This window comes from Syngnathus acus, chromosome 16, assembly GCF_901709675.1.
Source record: "Syngnathus acus chromosome 16, fSynAcu1.2, whole genome shotgun sequence".
NCBI classification, from domain to species: domain Eukaryota; kingdom Metazoa; phylum Chordata; class Actinopteri; order Syngnathiformes; family Syngnathidae; genus Syngnathus; species Syngnathus acus.
In genome coordinates this window covers 5,139,251-5,162,583 of record NC_051101.1, presented here as the reverse complement: position 1 = coordinate 5,162,583, position 23,333 = coordinate 5,139,251, and the positions used below count along the sequence as shown (strand labels likewise).

At 39.4% G+C, this 23,333-nt stretch overlaps 1 protein-coding gene across 1 annotated transcript; it reads right to left on the bottom strand.

The window, feature by feature from the left end:
- Positions 1-412: 412 nt before the first annotated feature.
- emc2 (ER membrane protein complex subunit 2) lies at positions 413-20,226 on the bottom strand. The gene is made up of 11 exons (XM_037273862.1): positions 20,138-20,226; positions 19,406-19,519; positions 18,352-18,416; positions 16,677-16,762; positions 15,171-15,228; positions 11,731-11,816; positions 11,442-11,501; positions 6,948-7,029; positions 6,621-6,731; positions 4,926-5,030; positions 413-925 (listed from the first exon to the last, which is right to left on the bottom strand). The coding sequence occupies exons 1-11, from the start codon at positions 20,175-20,177 to the stop codon at positions 839-841; spliced, it is 894 nt and encodes a 297-aa protein (XP_037129757.1). The 5' UTR covers positions 20,178-20,226; the 3' UTR covers positions 413-838.
- Positions 20,227-23,333: the final 3,107 nt, after the last annotated feature.

Sequence of the window (23,333 nt, the reverse complement as noted above, 5' to 3'; positions counted from 1 at the left end):
AGACCAGATAGTACTTAAGCTTCACATTACATCAGAACTTGTACGGATGAGTGCCAATCAAAGACTTTAGGTCACATGATTCCATTTCGAGAGACGACTGGGTATAAAAGGCTGCAGCTAAAAACACCGCAAATGTTCTGAGAATGTTTTAGTTCTGCTTTCCAATTCAATGCAGACTGTTCTCTGCGGTATTCCAAATAAAATGAGAAAGACATTATACAGTGTGCTCAAGTTGATGCAGCTGCTGCCTCGGATATCTGAAAGGAAAAAATTTGGAACACTCGATTCACACAAAATTCCTAATTCTGCTCCAGGATAAGAGGATAGGTTCAGTATCAATGAGCCGCACCCTTGTAAAGTACTGCAATAAATGGAAATGTACCAGAAAACACAATAACTCAAATAGCCAAAGAAAATGTCAATCAGCTCAACTTTTATTAAGACATTTTGCTAGATTTGACTGAAAGGCAAGTTTTCTTTATCAATGCACCGTCTCCATAAATAGCATTTACTGAAAATCCTTTTCTCTGTCTTGTCCACATTGTTGTAGCCTGTTAGGTCAAGATAACTGACTGTAAAACATTAAAGCAAGTTAGACTACTTGGGAATTGTGTTGCAACATACCAGATGGAAGGACAAATGTTTTCATTTGAGAGGATGCAACACGCTGCCATTGTCCATATCAATTTCAGCCAATTACCAGACCAAAACTTGAAAGGGCACAAAACAAAAACAAACCAATGTTAGATTAAGTTTCACTTCAAGTCATAGGGCTATTTGAGCTGCCATATGGCTCCAAGAGCATGTGGTCATCAAAAGATGGAAGAGGGAAGGACATCTAGGACATGGTTATCTGCATGGTTTCCAGCATCTCCTCCACTGCCTTGACAGAGCACTTGTTCTCTTTCGACCCACGTCCAGCCAGCTGCAAATGTCAGAAGAAGGTGCAAAAGAACCTCAATTGTAAGAAAGTAGGCGAAGAAGATTTAAGTTCAAATCTCGTGACCAGGTAAATTAATGACAAGACTTACTAAAACAAAGATTAGAAACACACACTTTAATACCACACAAGAAACATTACCGTTTTAACTGAACTATGCAGTATGTCACCATCAACTGTTGTATAACGTCATTTTATTTTTAGTCTGCGTGTGAGCTGACCGGCAGGATCTGTCTGTTTCCGAGGCCTCCGGTATTAGCACACAAAACAAATTTCTGCACTGTTGCTGAAGGGCTTCACAGGAAGTGCTCACGGAATAAAATCCAAAATACATACATATTCACTCATCCATAAATGTACTATATATGAGCACACTTTTTCAATCCAATTAAACATGTCCTGCTGATTGGGGCATGTCCTCAAAGAATAGCAAAAGATTAAATCAACATCCTCAACCTTAGGCCATCCTTAACTCAGGGACAGAATAAGAGGGTCAGGCCAATTAAACAAAATTTGCTCATTGTCCAAAGGCTGCAATGTGATGAATTTTTCATTCGATGTTTTTTTTGGCAAACGTTTTATCTTTTGTGATCCCATAAAAGCAAATAATCGCATTGTCACATCACATGCTATATTGACAATTATATTTATATACGTATATGACTATATTGGCAGTCAATATTATGCATACTGTATTGATAATAATAATTTATAATACTTCAGGAGGGAAAAGCACTTTTTGGTAATTCATTTTATTTGGTCAGCAGTATAGGCAGAGGTGGTCATTCCTCCAGACTGATGGAAGGTCCGTCAGTGACTGACTGACGGATGCCTATTTTGCAAACGACAGTCGATTGACGGTGACATTTAAATAAAATGACAGATGAAGCACTGATGGAAGTGGACTTTTGTCCATCAGTGTAATTAGTGCCTACCGCCTCAAATATCGACCGACTACTCAGTCCGTCATTGACGGACGCACGCCCCACCTGTCCCGTGTATTGGTTATAATACAGGTTTGTTTGAGTCGACTGTATTGACATATAGGAACAGTAGATGAGGCAGAATCACCAGTTAGGCTGGCGAGAACTACACTAACAACTAACTGACTATTAAGCCAAGAGGTCAAATAGTACAACACAAGCAATTTTATGGACGCCTCAACTTACAAGACAATGGGAGGCTTCGGCGTAAAAGGGTGCGAGTACCAGAATGGCCTGCCTGCAGCCCGAACCTGTCTCCCATTAAAAATGTGTGGCGCATTATGAAGTGTAATATACGACAACTCCGGACTGTTGAATAGCCGAAGCTGTTCATCAAGCTGGTAAGAATTCAAAGCTTCAACAATTAATGTCCACAGTTCCCAAATGTTTGTTGTTAAAAGAAAAGGTGATGTAACAATGTGGTAATCATGACCCTGTCCGAGTTATTCTGGAATGTGTTGCAGCCGCAAAATTCCGAGTTAATTATTGTTTTCTATAAACAACAAAGCTTACTAGTTTCAATATGAACTATATTGTCTTTGTAGTGTATTAAATTACAAAACATCACACTATGTTTTGATTTGTCAAACGCAACGTTCCATCATTGGAATTGGGTTTGTATTTAATCCTTCAGTTGTGCTCAAGAATTAGAAAACAGGAACTGTCACTAAACTAACAATTTCCATGGCCTGAGGTTTTTTTCCTCTTTTAGAAAACTTCATCATAAACAGAGCAGTTGGCTAAGGTGTACAATTGGCTCCATAAATTTCCAAGAGTGACTCATTCAGCTGGATTTAGGGTGTGCTGTAATCATTGCATTTCATCGCCTTGATGCGTATGTGGCATTACCCCGGATGTGAGTCAATTAGCTCCTCAGCCTGAGGTGTGACCACTATTTTCAAACAGTCAGAATAGAAAAGACAGCTCTGCATTTGTATAGAGCATCTAATTGAAGAATTATGACACAGCAGAAGTTCATAGTCTGTGACACAAGACCTAATAAGAAAAGGTTTTGGATGAGTAAGAGGAAAAGGCCATGTTTTAATGCTTCCGCACCTACAGCTCACATCTCCGGGTCTTTAACATGTCAATTGACCCCATCGCTAATGACTTCTGTTATTTTTTTCCCTATTAATAAATGGGGCCCTGCCAAGTTGACCCCTTGCTGACGTCTGCTCCCAAGTGCACTCACCTGCCCACCTTTTTCTCACTGAGGTATGACAATCACCAGGTACCAAGGCTCATAAATATAGACGACTGACTTAAAAAACTCTTTAAAGGAGTCATCAATCAGCATGCACAAACCCACAGCAGCCTGCAGCTGTCTAACAGAGAGGGCCCACACAGTGACTCCTTTAAAAGCGCTTTGCAGTCCTTATATAGGAGATGAGGAGCAAAATAAAGCCAACCCTTACACTTTGTCACTTAACTTGGTTAAAACAGCAAAGAAAAAAAAAAGGCAGCCTAAACTACACACTGCCTGTGCACATATTGGGATATACACAGGTTTACTGAGATCAAGTAATACAGAGGAAAAGTCATCAAAAAATGCTTGCAAGGAAAGACGGAAGCAGAGACAGAACTTTTTTTTTTTGCTTCAACACAAAACGCATGTTTTAACAGTGGGACCACTGGCTTTCAAGAGAGGTTAAAATATTTAAGACTTTAACCAGAAGAACTCAAGTATGAGGGAATCCAACGAGGGGGAAAAAGACAATTACAATCCATCATTTTGTGATATTTATTACAACAGGCAAACTCTATTCTGTTTTTGGATGGTTGTAAAACTACAGGCATCCAAGCATATTTGGCGATCCAAATAAACTATTCTAATTGTGTTCATCTGCAATCAATTACCCAGAAGGAAATCTCCCTCAACTATAATTATTCAATTGAAAATTGCATTGCAGTCCTTCAGCAAAAATGAGGTAGGGGGTGAAATCAAAAGTATATATGTATTTGTAGAATATAACACAGAGATGCCTCCACTGACTGTTAGTGGATGAAGACAGTGTTGATTTTTCAACTTTAGACTGACTGGCCCTCCCTCTTTCTACATACCGTACTTGTAGCTACTGTATATAATTTTGCAAATTCAATATACCGTAAAATTAATTTAAAACGTAATAATTGATTTGTGTTGTTAAAACATGTCATGTTGGACCGGATTCGGTCGCAATTTATCCACTGTTTGCACATTCCGTCATTGGTCCTAATAATATGTCAGCTGTCTCTTCATAGCTTTGGAAAGAAAAACGTAAGCATGAGCCTTGCAAAAAGAGAGAATATTTTGTGTTTGCCGTGGTCCATTGCAGAACTCATTGATCATGTCACCCATGGGGGGGTTATGGACGAAGGAGTTGCGGACAAAGTTTCCTAAATTAGAAACCAATCATCAACCGGGTGAGGGTGGTGCTGAATGACTTTTTCACGACTGCAAAACACTGGTCAATGGGGGGCAGTGCAGGGGAAATTATTGGAGCTCGGAAAATATTCATCAATGGGATTGGTTGCTGACAAAGATTCATGATCGGAAATCACAAGCTTCAGTTTTCCAATCCCCCTTCCCACCCACTAATTTTATTAGAGTTCTAATCTGATTAGAATTCCAACTAACACATTGTTTTGTTGGTTGAGCTGTAGTGAATGCATGATACTACTAGAAAAATTTGGTCAAGTTATTTTTGTAAAGAGTTTTAAAGAATCTTAATCTATTTTAAGATATAAGACTATTTACAATCATAAATTCCTATTAATATTGTGACTTTGGGAAAAAAACGTTTTACATTTTAATGCCAATCAGGGAATTGATTTTGAAAAAAATCATTGATTCTGTGATTTTTAAAGAATCTGCGGGAAACCTGTAATAGCAACAACAAACTTAATACTGTACACATGATTAGTGCAGATCCTGCAACAAATAAAACAATGCTTTCAGGACCAGACAGCAGAAATGAAAATATCTTGAAAAGATAAAAGCAGTGAATAATAATGTCACTCACCTTATAGGCTCTATTTATTTGATTGGCAGCCCAAGCAGAATACTTGATGTTGTCCTTTTTCACCTTGGCACTAACCTTTGGACTGGCAGCAATGTGACTTGCAGACTATATAGGGGAAAAAGCACAAGAGAGTTCAAAAGATGCGGTCTTTATCAAAACTTGGTTAATAAACAGAAGCACCATACTTTGTACAATGGTTTCTCAATTTCTGTTTCAACCTCACTAATCAGAATAGCTTTGCCTGAGATGGGCAAAGTTGTTCTTGGCAAGGAAATGGTGTGAGTCTTTACATGCTACCTTTGCACAATGTCGATCTATAGGGGTCAAACTTCTCCAGCACCAGCTCTTCAGAGCAATTAAAAATGTGGTACACAAAATACCTTGGCACTTAATACATCAGGTAGCATGTGAATCACAGTCTTAATTCCCCTTCAAACCACAAATGCCATGTATTTCTCAGGTTCCTGCCATCATCTCCACACAGTACACCAAAACGTCTTACCATGTCTGCAGTTTAAAGCCCTGGCAACCAGGATGCTAAAATCGGAACTCCGTACCAATCTACATGGTCCTTGTTTTATAAAATGGTTTTGGCTTCTGTATTTCCTTATTCCGCTGTATGCGTGTTTTAAGTCAACAAACGCCTTGATTTAGATGATGTCAAATCAAACAGGCTATCCCCTGCATGACAAAGTGCACTATTTTAGTGGGGAATCCCCACACGTGTTGTAAATAACTTCGCCGCAACCCAACTGTGGTCACTGCTACCAGTTTGTCGGTGGATTTGCCAAAGTTGGTGCAAGCTGGTGAAAGTTCCATGCACTTTCGGTGACCTTCTTGCACCTGTAAAGATGTGGAACAGCAAGACTTGCTGAAGAAAAAAAAACACTCATCAATCTACAGATGATAAAGTACAAAATCTCACTAAAAGTACTCAGTTAAGAACTAAGTGTTGCCGGATGACTTGTCAGGAAATCATGAGGTCTGCTCAGTCTCCAGGCAAATATAAATGTTAGAGGAAGCAAATGTCTCCATTTAGCCCAACTCTGTTCCTCATTCTTGTTGCTGATCCTTCTGAGAGTTTCAAAAGTATGCTGTTTTAAATTGTTTGGATTATATGAAGAATGCCAGTGCCGCACAAGAAAAACAGAGGGGCTTTCTATGTTAGACCAGCTTCCCCTATTCACCTTTAATTCCAAGCACCCCTTCGTTTGTGTTCTTATGTCAGGTCTCACTTTCAGATAATACATTGGCTATGGCAAACAACATCCGGTTTAAACAAATGAAATTACAAGTGGGCTGTTGGGCCAAAACTGCAATCAAAGTGGCACCTTGTTTGAACACTTTTCCAGAGATTCCTGCTCTCTCTTTCAAGCCCTGACTACTTTATTTATTTAAGTCATCATCATAAAAAAGTTCCTGACAAGGGAGTATTATTACTTAAAGAGTTCCAGTGGGGAAGACTTTCCAATGCTTGCGTTCACCATCTGAGTCAGCAATGAGGTGACCTGTCTGAGAGCCCCTCGAAAAAGACATTCACACATACACCAGTGGACACATTCACTTGCGTGGCACTTGGCACACCTAGTGGCCAGCCTCAACACTGACAAACCACAGGGCTACAAAAAATGTCTATTTTTGTTTCTTCTGTCCTGTTTTTTATCCCAATGTCTCCACATGCAAAGCAGTACTCACCATATACAGACCAAACAATGCTCTCATGTTTCTGTTGTTCAGCCTCAGAGCCTGGGCAAAATACTTTCTAGACAGCTCCAGGTTTTCCAAGCCTCCCTGGGTGTACTTCACCTGTGAGGGACAACAGCGAATAAGCTGTACATCGTTGTAGTATCGTAATAGCAACATGTCATGGAGTAAACACTCATGAGCCACTATTCTCTGAAATGACACGAAGAGTGTGTCTGTCTACTTGGTGTTTGAGTGGAGGCTATATTCATAGCAGCTTCACGTTTATTCCAAACTTCCTCTTTATGCTTCATGACAGATGTCCAGATGGTTACCTACCTCAGCATACTGCTCACAATACAAGTGATTGTGAGGATTGGTCATCATCAGCTCCTCAAGACAAAATGCAGCTTTTCCATAACTGTGAAAGACAAAGAACACAGTAAAACTGATTTAGCTGTGCAGAAATTCATACCTTGTACATGCATGTGAGCACACACACACACACAAACATCTCTGTAGATAGCCCAAAATCTGTACATAAGCAGTCAAATGTGAAAATGTTGTTGTTTGCGCACCTTATCTAATGTGTAAATAAATGTTTTTGCCATTAAAAACACATTTTTATTATTTTTGTTCATGTTTTATAGAAAAGAAGGGCTGTTGAGATGTTTGAGAGGTCACTAAACCAAGTTAGGAACCGGATGAATTTGCCACTTATCCACCATTGAGAAGGCTCAATATGATGATAGGTGATATGATCATCAATGAGCATAATGAATAAAAATGAGAAAAAAACCCCATCAAATTATGAGACATATCCATTATGTTCACATTATAGAGTAAAAAAAAGTTATAGGTTATACCGTCCAGATTGAACTTCCACAGCAGCTATTTAAAGACCGCCATAGTAACTGGCTGAAAGATTAACAGCATAGGAGGGGAAAGGAAGGTGGGAACAGAGAATGAAAGAAATAAACAGGGGGAGGGGGTTTCACAAAAAGGGAGATCAGAGGGCTCAGAAAGTTGGGGGCTGCTTACAATTACCACTTCCTCTCCATAAAGACTTTCAGATGTGCTCGTGCAGTGGCCCTGGCTTGCAACAGAGTCTGTTCCATTAGCCCAAACAAGAATCTTGTAACAGGGCCAGACTCTTACCTCTCCATTTCTCTCTAAGCCATCTCCCCCTACCATCACCATGCTACTCCTCCAAGGCTGCGCTGAACCTCACACAATACCACAGTTCTTGAGCAAGTCAGTGTCCACAAAATACCGTCATTTCCGGACTATAAGCCGCTACTTTTTGCTCAGGTTTTGAACCCTGCGGCTTGTCGTCCAATGCGGCGTATCTATGGATTTTTCGTGATTTTTGTGATGACTTGATCGCTTATACACTCGTAAAAAGGCTGTAGACCGCTGTTGTGCGGCACCGCTTTGCTCGGCTAAGGGATATGTGACACGGTCACTGGGGAGAAGAGTGGTGCGTTGATCGCATGTCCATCCGTCAGGCAAAAAGTGCCGTATAATTGACACAAAGAAGAGACAGAACGAGATCAAGACGGACATTACTGAAGAAAGGAAGCTTTGATACACAAACCCTCATTTTGGGGGACAAAAGAAATGCATATGATGCCTCTTTTAAGTTAAAGGCAGTCGATTTGGCTCTTAACATGCACTGTAGAGGTTTCTTCCGGTCACTAGGGTGCACTGGGCTATTGTAGATGACATCTTGTCCCCCTTTTCTTTATTTATTTCCTGGTCACGTCTACTCTGGAGCTATATGTTTGCTCACTAGTTTAATGTAACTTGGCGCTTTGAGCATGAATAAAATTAGCATGAGCACACCCTCATCATGGAAAATGCTAGAAGAAATGCATAAAAGCGACAACGAAAGAGAGACTGAGAAAGTGTGTGGCGAAGTATCAAGTATTTCAATCGGACACTGAGGAGGAAGACTTCAATGGTTTCAGTGCACAGGAGGAAGATGGCTCTCAGTGACTTTTACTAGTATTTCTTTTAACCAGCCCTGTTAGTGCTGTGCTACCGTGTTGCTGCTTTGTTACCGCCACGTGTCAGTGACTTTTACCGGTATGTTTTTTTATCCAGCCCTATTACTGCTGTTTTACTTCCGTGTTGCTGCGGTATTACTGCCGCGTCACAGGCAGTGTTTGGAAATACATGTTAAGGTATGTTATTAAAACTTTCAAAAGGCTTACTGTGTCCCGTCTTTCTTTGTAAATAACTCGCGTGCACATGCGGGTTTTTAGTACGGTGCGGCTTATTTATGAAAAAAACATAATGTTCCCAATTTTTGCTCGTGCGGCTTATAAAAGGTGAGGCTTATAGTCCAGAAATTACGGTAAACAATAGTTTAATATTTTGGAGTTAATAAAACAATCACTTGTTTTCATTTTAATTCATTAAAAATATATTTATGTTGTACAGTACTTTGAGGTTTAAAAAAAAAGTCCCTTTACATGACTAGCCAATTAAGCGTCAGTTTCATGCAGCTTTCTTTGTAATACTTAGGCAAACTCAAACTGTGCAAACTCCGTTGACTCCCTTAATTGTACTTCCAGCACAGTGTTTGATTAACAAGTTAATTCTTATCTGCCTTTTTAATCATCAACTGAGTACACCTCAAAAGATTTGCTCGAAAACCTATCGGACTGTCAAACTACACTTTAAAATACTCCCAAACACAAAAAATCCAATTCATTTTGCAAAGCTGGAAATAATGAGTAGATGCCAATATCTGTCTACCTAAGTTTGGAATGTTTGGGATGTACTCAATTATGTTGAGGATTTCAACGGTAAAAATGGCATAGTACAAACAAGTGCTTCATAAATTTTAAGTTAGTTATTATGAAAGTTTATTTCTCATTCTTGCATCTCCATTAGCCTTGTTTTTTTTCTGGCTGGGGAAAGTTTGTGCCACTACCCTCTCCTGAGAATTTCACAGCAAGTGTTCTCTCTTTCTGTCTGTCTGTCTCTCTGGGGAAAAAAAAAAGTGATGATAATGCCATGCTGTCTGGAAGAGGAGGAGGGGAAATGGGGAGTTTTCAAACGCTCAATAAAGAAAACGATGAAAAAGAAATTGACACGCCTGAAGATAAGGGGTGGGAGCGAAATTAGAAGTGTTTGAATAAACTGGGAGATAATCTGCTCACCCCTGGATTTCCTCTGGCTGCTACAGCCATAAAGCCTCCCATACAAAAGCCTGAATTCTTCAATAAGTAGGCATCTTACCATGCTGAACATTCCTTCTGTCATTGCCTTCATACCAGAGCAACCAAGACTCCATTGAGCCAACACATGCAAGCGCACACAGGAAGACTAAAGTCAATTCAAATGGCAACTTTTTGGCCTTAACAGTCAAATCAAGAAAGAAAAAGAAAACAAGTTACTCGTTTTGACCAAGCTGAGGGGAAAAATATGGACTTACTCAATTCTGAGGGGAAATTAAACAATGACAACAAAGATCACTTCAACACACCACGAGTACTTTGTGCACCACCTCTGGCTTTTATAAAAGCTCAGTGTCAGAGGCAAGGATTTATGAGTGATAAACAGTACTCCTCATCAATCTGGCTCCAACTTTCTCTTTGCCAGATTATCTTCTGCTTCCACCGAAGACTTTCAATTGGATTGAGATCATTTGCAGGCCTGGACATTGTGTCGTTCTTCAAGGAATGTTTTCACAGTTTGTGCTCGAAGGCTAGCTGGATTATCAACTTGAAAATGATTACATCATACCCAAGGTTCCTTTCAAGTGATGAGGTGAACAAAATGTCAACGTTTATTGAAGATGTAATGACAGCTAGCCCCAGTGCCATCTAATATGCAGCAACCTGTCATACTTGTGTGTGAAAATTTGCATGTTTTCGACAAGCAGTCGTTTTCGTATGTCATTAGATGTTGGCTTTGGTTTAGCTTTTTTGTATGTAAAGCCCATTTCCTTCAGGCGGTTTCTTAAAGCTTAGTCACAGACGTTGACTCCAGTTTCCTTCCGTTTGTTCCTTCTTTGTTTTGGAGACGTTGCCTTAAGTTTTCTTTCTTGATGCTTTGATGTCTTCCTTGGTTTACCACTATGCTTCCCTTCAACAACCTTCCCATGCATGTTTCTTGCACTTGGTCCAGAGTTTAGACACAACTGTGAACGGCCAACATATTTTGCAACACTGCCCAATGATTTGTGTACCTTTAAGAAGTTTTATGATGCTCTACTTTGTTTCAGCTGACATCTCTCAGGTTGGAGCCATGATTCATGTCAGTCCGCTTGGTGCAAGAGCTCTCCAAGTTGTGATCTATCATCACTTCATCTTGGTCTGAATCAGTCCATGAAACTTCCACAAGTTTTTGGCTCATCTCGATACTTCTCTGCAAAATCCTACCTGGTCTTCCAATTCCTTTTGGTGATGAGTGGTTTGCATCTTGTGGAATGGCCTGTATACTTTGTCACTTGGTCTTCTTCAAATAATGGATTATGATACCTTCACTCCCCTGCCATGTGGAGGTTGGCAGTGATGACTGTTGACTGTTGTCTTTGGGTGTTTTTTCATTGTTTCCACAATGTTTCTGTCATCAACTGCTATTGATATCCTTGGCCAAAGTGTTCTGATATTACTTGTTCAGTACAGCATTATTTTCTTTTTCAGGACAATCCAAATGGATGTATTGGCAATGGTCAATGCTACATTTCTGAATGATTTTCCCTGTTGTCAGATTTGATTTTTTAGAAACAATACATTCTATAGCTAGATAGAGATATACACACACACACCAAATAAGCATACCAAATAACCCTTTGCAGTATAATGCAAATGTACTTACTCATGCTCATTTATGTAGAGTTCTGACAACTCGTGCCATGCTTCTTGATCCCCAACAAACCTGTGAACACAAAATGACCACAGAATAAATAATGCATAAAACATGAAAGTTAATCCAGCTAACAAGAGCTGCTCACATGGACCGATATACTCAGAATATCAGGGAAAGCGAGAGAGTGAAAAAGAGAAAGCGAACAAGAGGGATACACAATTTGTAAACACATACAAAATGCAGACCCACACACACACTATAGATACAGTACATACAATAATGAGTCAAGGGGACTTACTGCTCTAAATATTCATTGAGCTCCCGGATGGCTTCAGGGCTCTTTCCCTGGGCTTTCAAAATAGAGATCTTGCGCTTTCTTGCAGACTGAAAAATAGAACGTAAACAGGATTTAGCCCAGAGTGTTTGACAGAATATGACTGTGATAGATTGCATGAGTTCAGAGTTTGTTTGCACAGCAATTTATAGTATTTATCTCAAAGGAATCAATTTGGTGTGTTACAGTCATGAAGAATAATGGGAAAAGCCAGAAACAATAGATTAACATTATAAAGTGTATTTACTCCAATAATGGAGTCTCAAAATGAAGAAGCCAAGCAAGACATTAGAGGAGATATTGGCAGTATCCGATAAATGAGCTCACAGGCACAGAGCACACAAGATAAAGTAGTGAGTCATGACGAAACCATTTGGGGAAAATGGCACACTGCCCTGAACCCAAATGCCTGTCTTCCTGCTGGCACAGCATGCATCTCGTCCACTTGTCCAATTTACATCGGTTGAAAAATGCTTTCCGCTTCGTTTTGATGTTGAATTGACCTAAAGGTGGATTAAATTCTCATCAATTTGAATTATAAATTATTACTTCCACTGCTCTGACTTTTCCACTGTTTTACCCATTTTACTTTCTTACTGATGGTAATGGGTGAAAAACTTAAGAGGATGCTGTTCCATTTGAAGTGCACTGCCTTGCCACAGCTTACGTTACTTATGGAATGGCACTTGATTGAGTGGGGCTTCCTCTGCTTGACTTACTGCCAAAGAGTTTGGAACCAATGTACGAATCATGTCAGAAGGAATCCATTTATTAAGCGTGAACATGGATTTGCACTGGCACCGCAGTACTGACCAGCTATGTATAAAACTCAATTTCAATGATGTTGGGATGGTATGTAAAACAAATAAAAACAGAATACAATGATTTGCAAATCCTTTTCAATCTATATTTAATTGAATACACTACAACCAGCTCAGTGGCCTAGTGGTAGAGTGTCCACCCTGAGACTGGAAGGTTGTGGGTTCAAACCCCGGCCGGGTCATACCAAAGACTATAAAAATGGGACCCATTGCCTCCCTGCTTGGCACTCAGCATTGAGGGTTGGAATTGGGCCGTTAGATCACCAAATGATTCCCGAGCGCGGCACCGCTGCTGCTCACTGCTCCCCTCTCCCCCAGGGGATGGATCAAAATCACACGGGGATGGGTTAAATGCAGAGGACATATTTTACCACACCCAGATGTGTGTGACGATCATTGGGACTTTAACTTTTACAATGCAAGATACTTCATTTTCAAAAAGATAACATTTTTCACAAAAAATTATTCAGCTATTTTGAATTTGATGCCTGCAACACATGAAAAAACTTTGACAGGGGCATGTTTGCCACTGTTACATACATCACCCTTCCTTTCAACAACATTCAATAAGCATTTGGGAACTGAGGATACTAGTAAATATCGAAGCTTTCTCGGGCAAATTGGTTCCCAGTCTTGCTTGATGTAAAACCTGAGTTAAACAGTCCAGGAGGGTCACTGTTGTCATAATTTGAACTTCATAATGTGCAACGCATTTTCTATGGGAAACAGGTCCCCATCGTGGTGTCATTAACACCCATGTACAATACTATCCACAATTTTTTTTGGGGGGGGGGGGGGGGGGCGTATTATGCACCGGACATTCTGTACATACTTTTGCCAGGATATTAATGTGGTGGATGAAAGATAAAAAGCAATGGAATGGATACGAGTTAAAAAAAAAATTGGATCCATCCATCCATTATCTGTACCGCTTGTCCCCACGGGGGTCGCAGGCGTGCTGGAGCCTAACCCAGAAGTCATCGGGCAGTCTTGTAAAAAGAAAAAAAAACCTTGCATTTTTTTGTTGATTCCACAGTTTCGGTTAATGGGTACCACATCAACTCCACAGCCTGTAATTACAACAGCTCACTTTCCGATCTCTGCTTTGCATGTTGGCATGCTTTGCAAGTCTTCCTTGTGGTTACCAATTTTCCGTCATTTCTCGGGCCTATCCCCAGCTGACTCCTGAACCTGCAGGAGAAATTGCTTGCAATAGTCCTTTCCCAAAGATACAGTAGTTGACAAAATGACGAAGCTCATCTCTGCACCACCCTTTATCATTACACCTAATATTAAAGGGAAAGTATGGTGGGAAATGATCTATGGTTAACACACCCAAAAAGTGGGCCGATGGTCTGATTTGTTCCATCCCAAGACCAGTACTGAGTGCTCACTTGTGTCAAAATAGTTTATCATTCCCTTTTGAAAATGTTTCTGGAAACCCTACAAATACCTCGTCACTTGCCTTTCCAGTACAACCAGAACATCAAGTGAATATAACTATTGTTGAGGCTTGTCGAAAGTACGTTTGGCAATGTCCAGCTTGGCCTTCCTATTTCCTGTGTGTGGTTTGCTTCTTGTAGCGTTGCATCTGTACTTTTGTCCTTGACCTTAACACCTGCTGCTGAGGTTTCTGTCATCATTTGTTTGTTTTACTTTCCTTGTTCTGTTTGATGTCTGTTGCTTTTTTTTTTTGTGCTGGCTATGGCAAATGTTTGTACAACGACTGACTGACTGAGGCTTAAATACCCGGACAAAAGAATAAAAAATAATCAAAAAATATGACTTTTGATATTACGGCCATTTTTTGGAACGTAACCCCCGCAATAATTTTACACTGGGCGGTTAGGTTAGGGTACTTTGGACAATAAAATCCATCCAACATATCCAAGCCAATGAATGCTTTAAGGCAGGGGTGTCAAACTCATTTTTTTCGCGGGCCACATTGTAGTCATAGCTTCTTTTGGAGGACCATTATGACTGTCAACCCAAATAAATTTATGAGCACCTCATATTATATACAGTAAAAGCTACAAAACAAACTGACAAATAACTCGTTTTCAAATCAAACTGGTCAAATATTTAGAAAAAAGATATTAAAAGTGAAGACAATTTGCAATTCTAGTAATAACACGCGAATCTGATGCACAATTTGTCTTCGCGGGCCACATAAAATGATGTGGCGGGCCGTATCTGGCCCCCGGGCCTTGAGTTTGACACCTGTGCTTTAAGGCACCCACTTCACATTAGAAACATTTCACTGTACACAACCCGACAAAAATGTCACAGAACGTCCTTTAATTAAACACAATGCTATAATACATTATTTGCAGTGTTATAAAGTCATAACTTATTTTGTTATAGAAATGGCAACAGGCTGAGGTTTATTTAAATTTCTGTTATCTAATGATGGCACATTTGATTATTCTCTGTTACTATCCGTCACTGGCATACATAGATGAAGACATCCATATAAACAGTAATTTTCTGATAAATTAAGTGAAATTGTATAATTTCCTGCAGCACAATGATGTTTTCTTGTGTAAACTACCACGGGACCATGGTTGGGAATCGGTGTCATACCGTATTTGTAGGGTCGTCTTGAAGAATGGCATCATAGTGCTTATTGGCCTCATCATACCTTCATAGAGGGGGGGGGGGGGGGGGGGGGGGGGGAGAGAAGGAGAGAGAGAGAGAGAGAGAGAGAGAGAGAGAGAGAATAAAATCTCAGTTTTCACGCAATACTTTTGTAAAATTAGGCGGCGCGGCAAAAAAAAAAAACGTTTGGGAGAATCAAGTTTCTGCATACAACGTGCATGTGTGTATGATTACAAAAATGCTACACAGTAATCAGTGGTGATCCTAAGAATGAAATAAACACTCAGCTAAGTGTACGTTGCTGTTACACAGCCAACTTTGTAAGCCTGTAACATTTCACAATGAGTCATGAAATTGATGCAAACAAAGCACTCTGTTTTGAATATTCTATTCGTTTGATTGTGCCCAGTTTGATTCACCTTTAAACAAGATCATATTGCCACATTAAAATGTTCTTATATCTGCAGCCAATTTGTTGATTTGGCTGTCTGTGTCTTGACCAACAACACCAAAGTACATGTGAACTTGGTCACCCAAAACTAGTTGCTGAAGCAAGCATGATTGCTTGAGAGAAAAGTTTAAGAGTTTTAGATATCAAATTATACTGTAGAGAAATACAGGAAGAAAAGCTAACTTAAAATGTGTGCATGAACATTTAAACTATACCGGTCATATTCCATAAGGCACATAATGACCATTAATGATGTTTTCAAATCTAAAACACTGATATTTTAGCTGTCAAAAAGCAGTGTCTAGTCAGTGATCAGACAGTGCCCCAGCACATACGCTACAGCAGACTGAAGCAACTCTGGTTTCCATTAGCACTGAACAGCCCCACGTCAAGAATGACTGCCTCTGTCACACTCACTTTATTACTCAGCCACACTTTGGAATGTTTCAATGGCACAAGGGTGCAAGCTGCTGATTTGGAGGGGAGGGGGCGCATGCTTTGGAATTATTGTGAGAAGTGCACCGTTTTTTTCCTCGACCAATTAACTGATGTGTTCAGGTCACCTAATCGAACAAAAGACTGAAATGTTTTTTTTTTTTTTTTTTTTTTTTTTAAAGTTTGGTAAATACAACAAAAACAACTGAGGGAAGGGGAAACACCCGAGGTGACGTAAACACTTACTGAGCCAAGACACATTGATTTGTACCAGAACCAAAAACAGACGGGAAAGACAAAAACAGAGATTGAGGGACCCCGAGAATAACAGTGGAATCTGACCACTTCCTTCCCGGGAATCCCGAAGTCCGAATCAAGGGCTATCCAAAGTCAAAGCTATTCTCCATGTTACCCAATTCAGTAAATGAATGCTGAGTGATCCAACATAAACACACCCAACCCTCAAACTTTTCTGAATATATACAGTCTCAAACTATTGTTTGGAAATCAGCATAGTTTTTGATTTCAAGCCTTCTTGAATACAATTCACGAAAGTGATGCTTTTGCCCCCTTTTCTGCTCCAGATTTTGTTGCACCATGCTTACCTTTCCAAAGCTTCCAGCCTCATGCCCGATAATCGCTTCACTCTGTGGCTATCTGGAAACTGCTTCCTCAGTTCCTGTAGACAGGTCTGCAAGGATGTGGGCAGACAAGAGACACCAATTATAGTTGGCTGCATCTACTAAACTATTTTATGGTCCATTCGCGCGCGCAAATGAAAAAAAGTGCAATTTTGAGATGTTGACCCATTTTGCTTCCACAAGACACTGTCCAACACAAACCACCCAAAATATGTCTTTGGATTTAATTTTTTTTTTTTTATACCCAGGTTGCCCACTTGAGTTAGCTTGCTGTCTCGTAACTGTAACTGTTTGTTTAATCTATCAAAATCATAACGGGGTATCAGCAGGAAGACTTTTGAAGATCATTTTTAATGAAATTTAGGAGCTAAAACTAATAATGTGGTATCTGCAGGAAAACTTTAGAAGATCATTTTTAATGAAATTTAGGAACTGTATCATGAGATAAAAACTAAAACAACAAAATCAAAACAGGGTATCTGCAAGTAATATTTTAGGATTTAGGAGCTACAGCATGAGATGAAAACAAAGAATGCAGCCAAGAAATTACATGAAAGTACATTTATTCCAATTGTATGTGGTATTCAAGTTAAGTAACGTCTGAACTACAGTAAAAAGAAATCATTGCGCTGTAAAGTCATAAAAGCAGGATATGCTTGTCTGAAATAAGTCACCGGCCAGTTAATCTGTTCAAAGAGAAGAAACTGAATCTATGCCCATGTTTTACAAAAATAGAGTTAACCATACCAGTGCATTCTAAAATCGTTTGGTTTTAAGTCACATAGTTTAACACCCAAATTTAAAAACTACATGCATTTATTTGATGGAGCTTTGGCTTCACATCAGAAGGTTCAGAGGTCATGTACACTTCAGTCAAAATGACTGGAGAGCATGTGATGGTCAAAATGAGGTCAATATGGCAGATTTGGTAAGAACAAAGCAAATGCTGTCAAGAGGATTCCTAACTCAATTCTAAAAGGATTTTCAGGGGATCCACAATTTAGACATGATTTTGTGGAGTGACTATAGTCCACAAATGGGGAAACATTCTGAGCTAATTAAGCATTTTATGTGGGGGAAAGAACAGAGCTGCATTTAGCAATAGGCGACCTGAAAACCTACTCACGACACACCGATGGCATATTTAGAAAATGATCTATTTCCGATTAATAAAATGTATTTAAAACATAATACAATCAAATGCTGTGAACCTACTTCCAGTGAACATTTTGTCCACCTTCAATCTAACTGAGGACTACTATGTAGCAAGTACAAATCCCACGCCCCCCAAAATTATTTTCCAAACAGTCATTCCATCCATGTATAAGCAAGTGAAAGAGGACATTTTGAAAGAGACCTCATTTTCGCTGCGGTTGCATGTGTTGTGTTTGTTAAAATTCATAACAGAGTCCGAGTCATTTGATTTTTTTTTTTTTATATGTATATTTTGTTCTACATTTCAATTAAATCATTACTCATTAAAAAAAAAAGTTGACTGTAAATTAGGGTCACTCTCATTCTAACCCTCAGCTAATGATTTTTTTCAGAACAACAAAGTAATACCATTTGGCCAAAATGAGAGCAAGAATGACTGATTTTGAAGCTTTTGGTTGGGTAACTGAGAATCATAAAATCTTACCAGAGCCAAGTCATCTCGACTGCAGTCCAACGCTGCAATCATCACCTGTTCATAAATAATCCATACTGGGCAGAAGAGAGACAAACAAAAGAGGCTGTGTCAAAATACTTTGCAGTTACTTTCTTGGTGCAACATTGTAATCAAGCTATCATAGCACAGTTTTCTAGAACAGCATTCTTATGTCTGGGTTTTTTTTTCTCCCCACCACAGACCGCTGTCATTTAAAGGCACATTGTCGGATCGTCAAACTCCGACACGAAAATAACCGTTTGGTCGGCGGACCTCCTGTGGACTGTCTCAAAGAGAATGCAACAGTTAGTGGAATGCCAGCATAGTCAAGGCAGCCACAATAACAGTTGTTCATTGTCTATTATGCAACATAACACGAGGGTCACCTTAAAAAAAAAATCAACACATCATAAACAGGTTTAGACAAGACCGGCAACCATTTGCCGACAGGGATTGGGGGTTAAAAAAAAAAATCGACTTTACGTTGCTTTCAAAGAGCCAGTTTGAAAACAACTGCAAATTAATAAAAATGAATAAATAAAATTCAACATGGAAAGTAAACAAACAAAAAAAAACTACATGATTTTGTTTTCATTCAATTCAAACATTTTTATTCAACAGTACAATAAAGGTAGCCTTCTGTTGTTCACTGTCACATTTTAAGTGGGGAAATTGCCAGATCAGTGTGACTGAAGCAGAACTGTACCATTTAGAAATGTGGTGACAGCACATAAAATTTGAAAAACATTCACCACTTGTTATTTTTCCTGAGGAAAACATGGTGTCCATTTGCAGAGAAACAAGAGGATGATGCCAACTCATTAAACGTAGAGGCCACTTTAACGTATTAAGTCAGAAGCCACATTTTTGAGAAATACTGTATGGTAGTTCTTGCCGATGTCTACACATGCTTTGTACCATTCTACAACCCCATGCATAAAACAATATGTACACACTATCTCATACAATTACTCAAATTGAGTATTCTCACCCTAGAGCTGTAGTCTACTTTCAATGAACAATTAGTTTTTAATAGTGCACTTACTGTCATCCCCCAGTTTAGATGAATGTTCACCGATGAGCTCTTCACCAACATCCACTATTTGTTCACTGTTTCTGCAGTTATCCTCTCTCCATTTGCGCAACTTGTCTCGCATCTCTGTAGATAAGAGTACATAAGATAAATCGTGCCACTCCAAATAGCGGCGTATATTGGTAAACAAACTTCGTTCGTGTGTTGTGCAGGAATTTGGTACGATATGCAGTAGTGAAACACAGCCATATGCGAGCAAACCATAGCAGTGTGCTGCTCTGTATTTTAGCAGGGGAACTTCGCAAACACCACAATTACAGCCACACAATTGTCAGTATATTCCTAAAATATATGATTTGCATTTTATATTTGCAATGTGTATCAGTCACAAGCTTGCAGCTATGCATCAACATAAACAACCATCGCTTGAAGATAAGATTGACGTGCAACAAACCATACGCGAACAGAACTAAAGTCATTTTGTCTATTACAATATGTAACTATCCTGTTATGATCAATCATTAACAACATCCAAGGGAAATTGACAGTCGTTCACCTTGAATAAGTCTTAGCGATTACAAAGCTAAAGCTAACAGCGTAGCATTGTTATTACTAGCGGCGATCTACTTCCCACTTTGACATGCTGTCACTTTGGAGCATAAAAAATACGACCTCACACAAAGAGCATCCTTACTATACTGTGCTATCAAATAATTATTCAGTGAGAATTACGCCTTGTCTTACCTTCCCAGCCTACATCGTACATTTCTGAAACCGACGCCATCTTTTCTTTACAACACCCCCCCCCGTGTGTAAGTCATGTGACTGCTAGTGGGCGTGTCATCATTATAACATATTCGCCGATGATGAATAAAATATTTGAACTAGAAAAGCCAACATTCTATTTTTTTGGGGGGGGGGGGGGCATGGTTCAAATTGTTGTACATAAGTATTTTAATAAGTAATTTAACCTAGCTTTGTCAGTGCAAATTATCTTTGTCCACACTCATTGTCATAGGACTATGTGTCAAACTCAAGGCCCGGGGGCCAGATTCGGTCCGCCACATCTTTTTATGTGGCCCGCGAAGACAAATCAAATTTATGTTAGTACTAAAATTGAAAATTGTCTTCACTTTTAAAAAATAGAGCTATTGCGTATATTTTTTACCATTCATCTTTGAAAAAAATGTGAACATTTTTTATTTGTTTCAGATTTGAAAACTAGTTATTCATCAATTTGTTGTGTAGTCTATACTTTATATAATATGAGGTGTTAATACATTTATTTGGGTTGACAGTCATAATGGCCCTCCCAAGGAAACTATGACGACGATGCGACCCGCAACAAAAATTAGTTTGACACCCCTTCCATAGGGAGTTGTAAACACCCACAAGGATGCTTGTCCAAGTCACCCACTTGTGGTACGAATCTCTAAAAATAAACATTCATTCATTCATTAATTTCCTGAACCGCTAATCCTCACTATGATCACAAACATTCTGGAACCTATATCAGGTGACTTCCGGCAGTAGTCGATGTACACCCTGAACGAATCACCAGCCATTCGCAGGCGAGACTTCACAGTGTTAAATGCTACTGCCGAGTCCCGACACTTGGGGGGATACAGTGAAAGCACTCTGTTTGTGATCTGCATCAAGTTAAATCGTTCCGATATAAATATAATTCAAATGAATAAATAAACATCCAAGTCTGATGGATTGTGGGTACAGTATGTGACAACTGACTCCAGCCATAATCTTGATGAGTGTGGAAAGAATGGAGTGAGGTATTGGCAGCTCATCCTAATGTCTGCAGTGATGTAGACTCTGTATTGGTCTGTTGTGGTGAAGGAGGAGTCGGGTGGAAAGGTGAAGCTCTCAATATACCAATCAATGTACTTTTCTACCCTCACTTACAGTCAGGAGCAGTGGGTTGCGACTGAGAGAACAAGAGCCCACATGCAAGTGGGAAATGATTTCCCTCTGTAGGGCTCTCTCCCTTTAAAATAGGGTGAGAAGCCACCGCTACTAACCCTGTACAGCTGGATTGACACATGGACACTGTGCTAAGCCAAATGCAACAAAATGTTATTCTGTAAACACTTATTCATACCGGAATTCAAGATTCAAGAGTTTTTATTCGCCATGTTTGAGCGTGCCAAACAAGGAATTTGACTTCGGTAAATCACAGCCTCTGTTCAACATTTAGGTGACTAACAACACTCAGGACATGTGAAAAATGGCAAATATTCTCAAACATCCCCTGACAAAGTCTAAGTCTAAATATAACTGGCTTTTCGGGTTGAACTTTGAATCTGGTTGACCTTGTCAAACATAAATACGCATCGTCTATGAAATACTAAAATTGAAAAACACATGCTTTAAAACTGTAAAAACTCCCAATGAGGTGTTTTTGGTCGCAAAGAGAGTGTATTTGGAACTATACAACAAATAATAATACTCTCAAATCAACAGTGTTGCTAGTCTTTCTTTTTTTATTCAAGACTCCAATCGCGACCAAAGCCTCAAAGGCCAGGCCGGATTTTTACCCATGACCTCAAAACTGTGAGGCAGATTTGTCAGTTGTACCACTCTACCACCACGATCATGATGTAGAGAAACGTAAAATTGTTATTCAAGTATCAATCATTGGATTGTGATTTTCTTCTGAGGTTCTCATCTACTGCTGACCACATTACATATTGATGTGGATTCCAGCACAAACTTGCTTACAGATACATTTCAGGGCTCTTGTGTCATATCCTATGCATAGGCACAATGCTCTATGAAGGGAGAGCGAGATGGAGATCTTTCTCCTGGCATTACTGATGGTGTTAAGTGTCTGAGCATAAACAGTAATGGCCAAGTGCAAGTGCAAAACACTAAGACTGAATATGATCTTTATTTAAATGAGTCATAGTTTCAGGAATTTGTGTCTTTGTAATTTAACAGTACATGGAGTAGTGCAAGTGAATTTATATGCCTTTGAATTCATCTGGCAACACCAAATACTAAGTCATTATGTTAAAATTATCATACACTGACCTTAAAACTGGAAGATGCCAAGGAGAGTCTCTATGAAAATGAAAGCCCCAATAAATAATATTGTGTAACACACTACACAGCAAATCTCACATTCTGGGTTTGAAGATGATGTTAAAGTGCTCTGTGAACAGGTTTTCTATTACTTTTAAGATCAAACTGGGTGTAGTGAAGTAAGATTAAAAGACTCATGACATAAGGGGCCTGTGTTTATTGGAGCTAAAGAAATGTCACAAAATGGAAGGTTACATCCATCCATCTATCTATCCATTATGTGAATCGCTTATCTTCATGAGGATCGCGGGTGCGCTGGGGCTTATTCCATGACTTCGGGCAGTTGGTGGGGGACACCCTGAACCGGTTGCCAGGCAATCGCAGGGCACACATAAACAAACAACCATTCACACTCACACCTACGGGTATTTAAAATTACCCCAAGACCACAGCATCGACTCGCCAAGGAAAACAGCTAATAAACGGCAGTGCTCCCTCACCTCAGTTAAGGGCAGTGTTGATGACTCAACAGTAAGGAAGAGACTGGGCAAAAAAAAGTGAAAATTTGAGGAGTGCAAATACTTTTTCACAGTTCTGTTGTTGGAGCCCTCTGAAAACACAAATTGTCCCGCTTGAATGGTACTTATGTAGGTTTCCACACCTATCACACACAGGACAAGTGTAGAGTATAGTATATTTTGCTTTGCAGTCCGTGTGTATGAAAATATATTCCAGTGGAATCACTTCACAGGCATTTTATTTTGATTTCTGACAGAAGCAATCAGAGTTGGCCATCTCTAAAATGAACAGTTATAGAGTAAAAATTGAGGTAAGGCTGAGGTGCTTTCTGTGGTTTTGAAACAGTTCCTGTTCCATCTAGATTTCATTTTCATTGGTGTTTTAC

Bases quoted from the DNA above. Each gene is read 5' to 3' on its own strand.
- emc2 (XM_037273862.1), bottom strand. From the start codon at position 20,177: ATGGCGTCGGTTTCAGAAATGTACGATGTAGGCTGGGAAG. The intron at 15,229-16,676 runs GTAAGCATGGTG...CCCTCTATGAAG, and splicing joins AGGCTGGAAGCTTTGGAAAG to GTATGATGAGGCCAATAAGC. The intron at 5,031-6,620 runs GTGAGTACTGCT...TCCCCTATATAG, and splicing joins CATTGTTTGGTCTGTATATG to TCTGCAAGTCACATTGCTGC.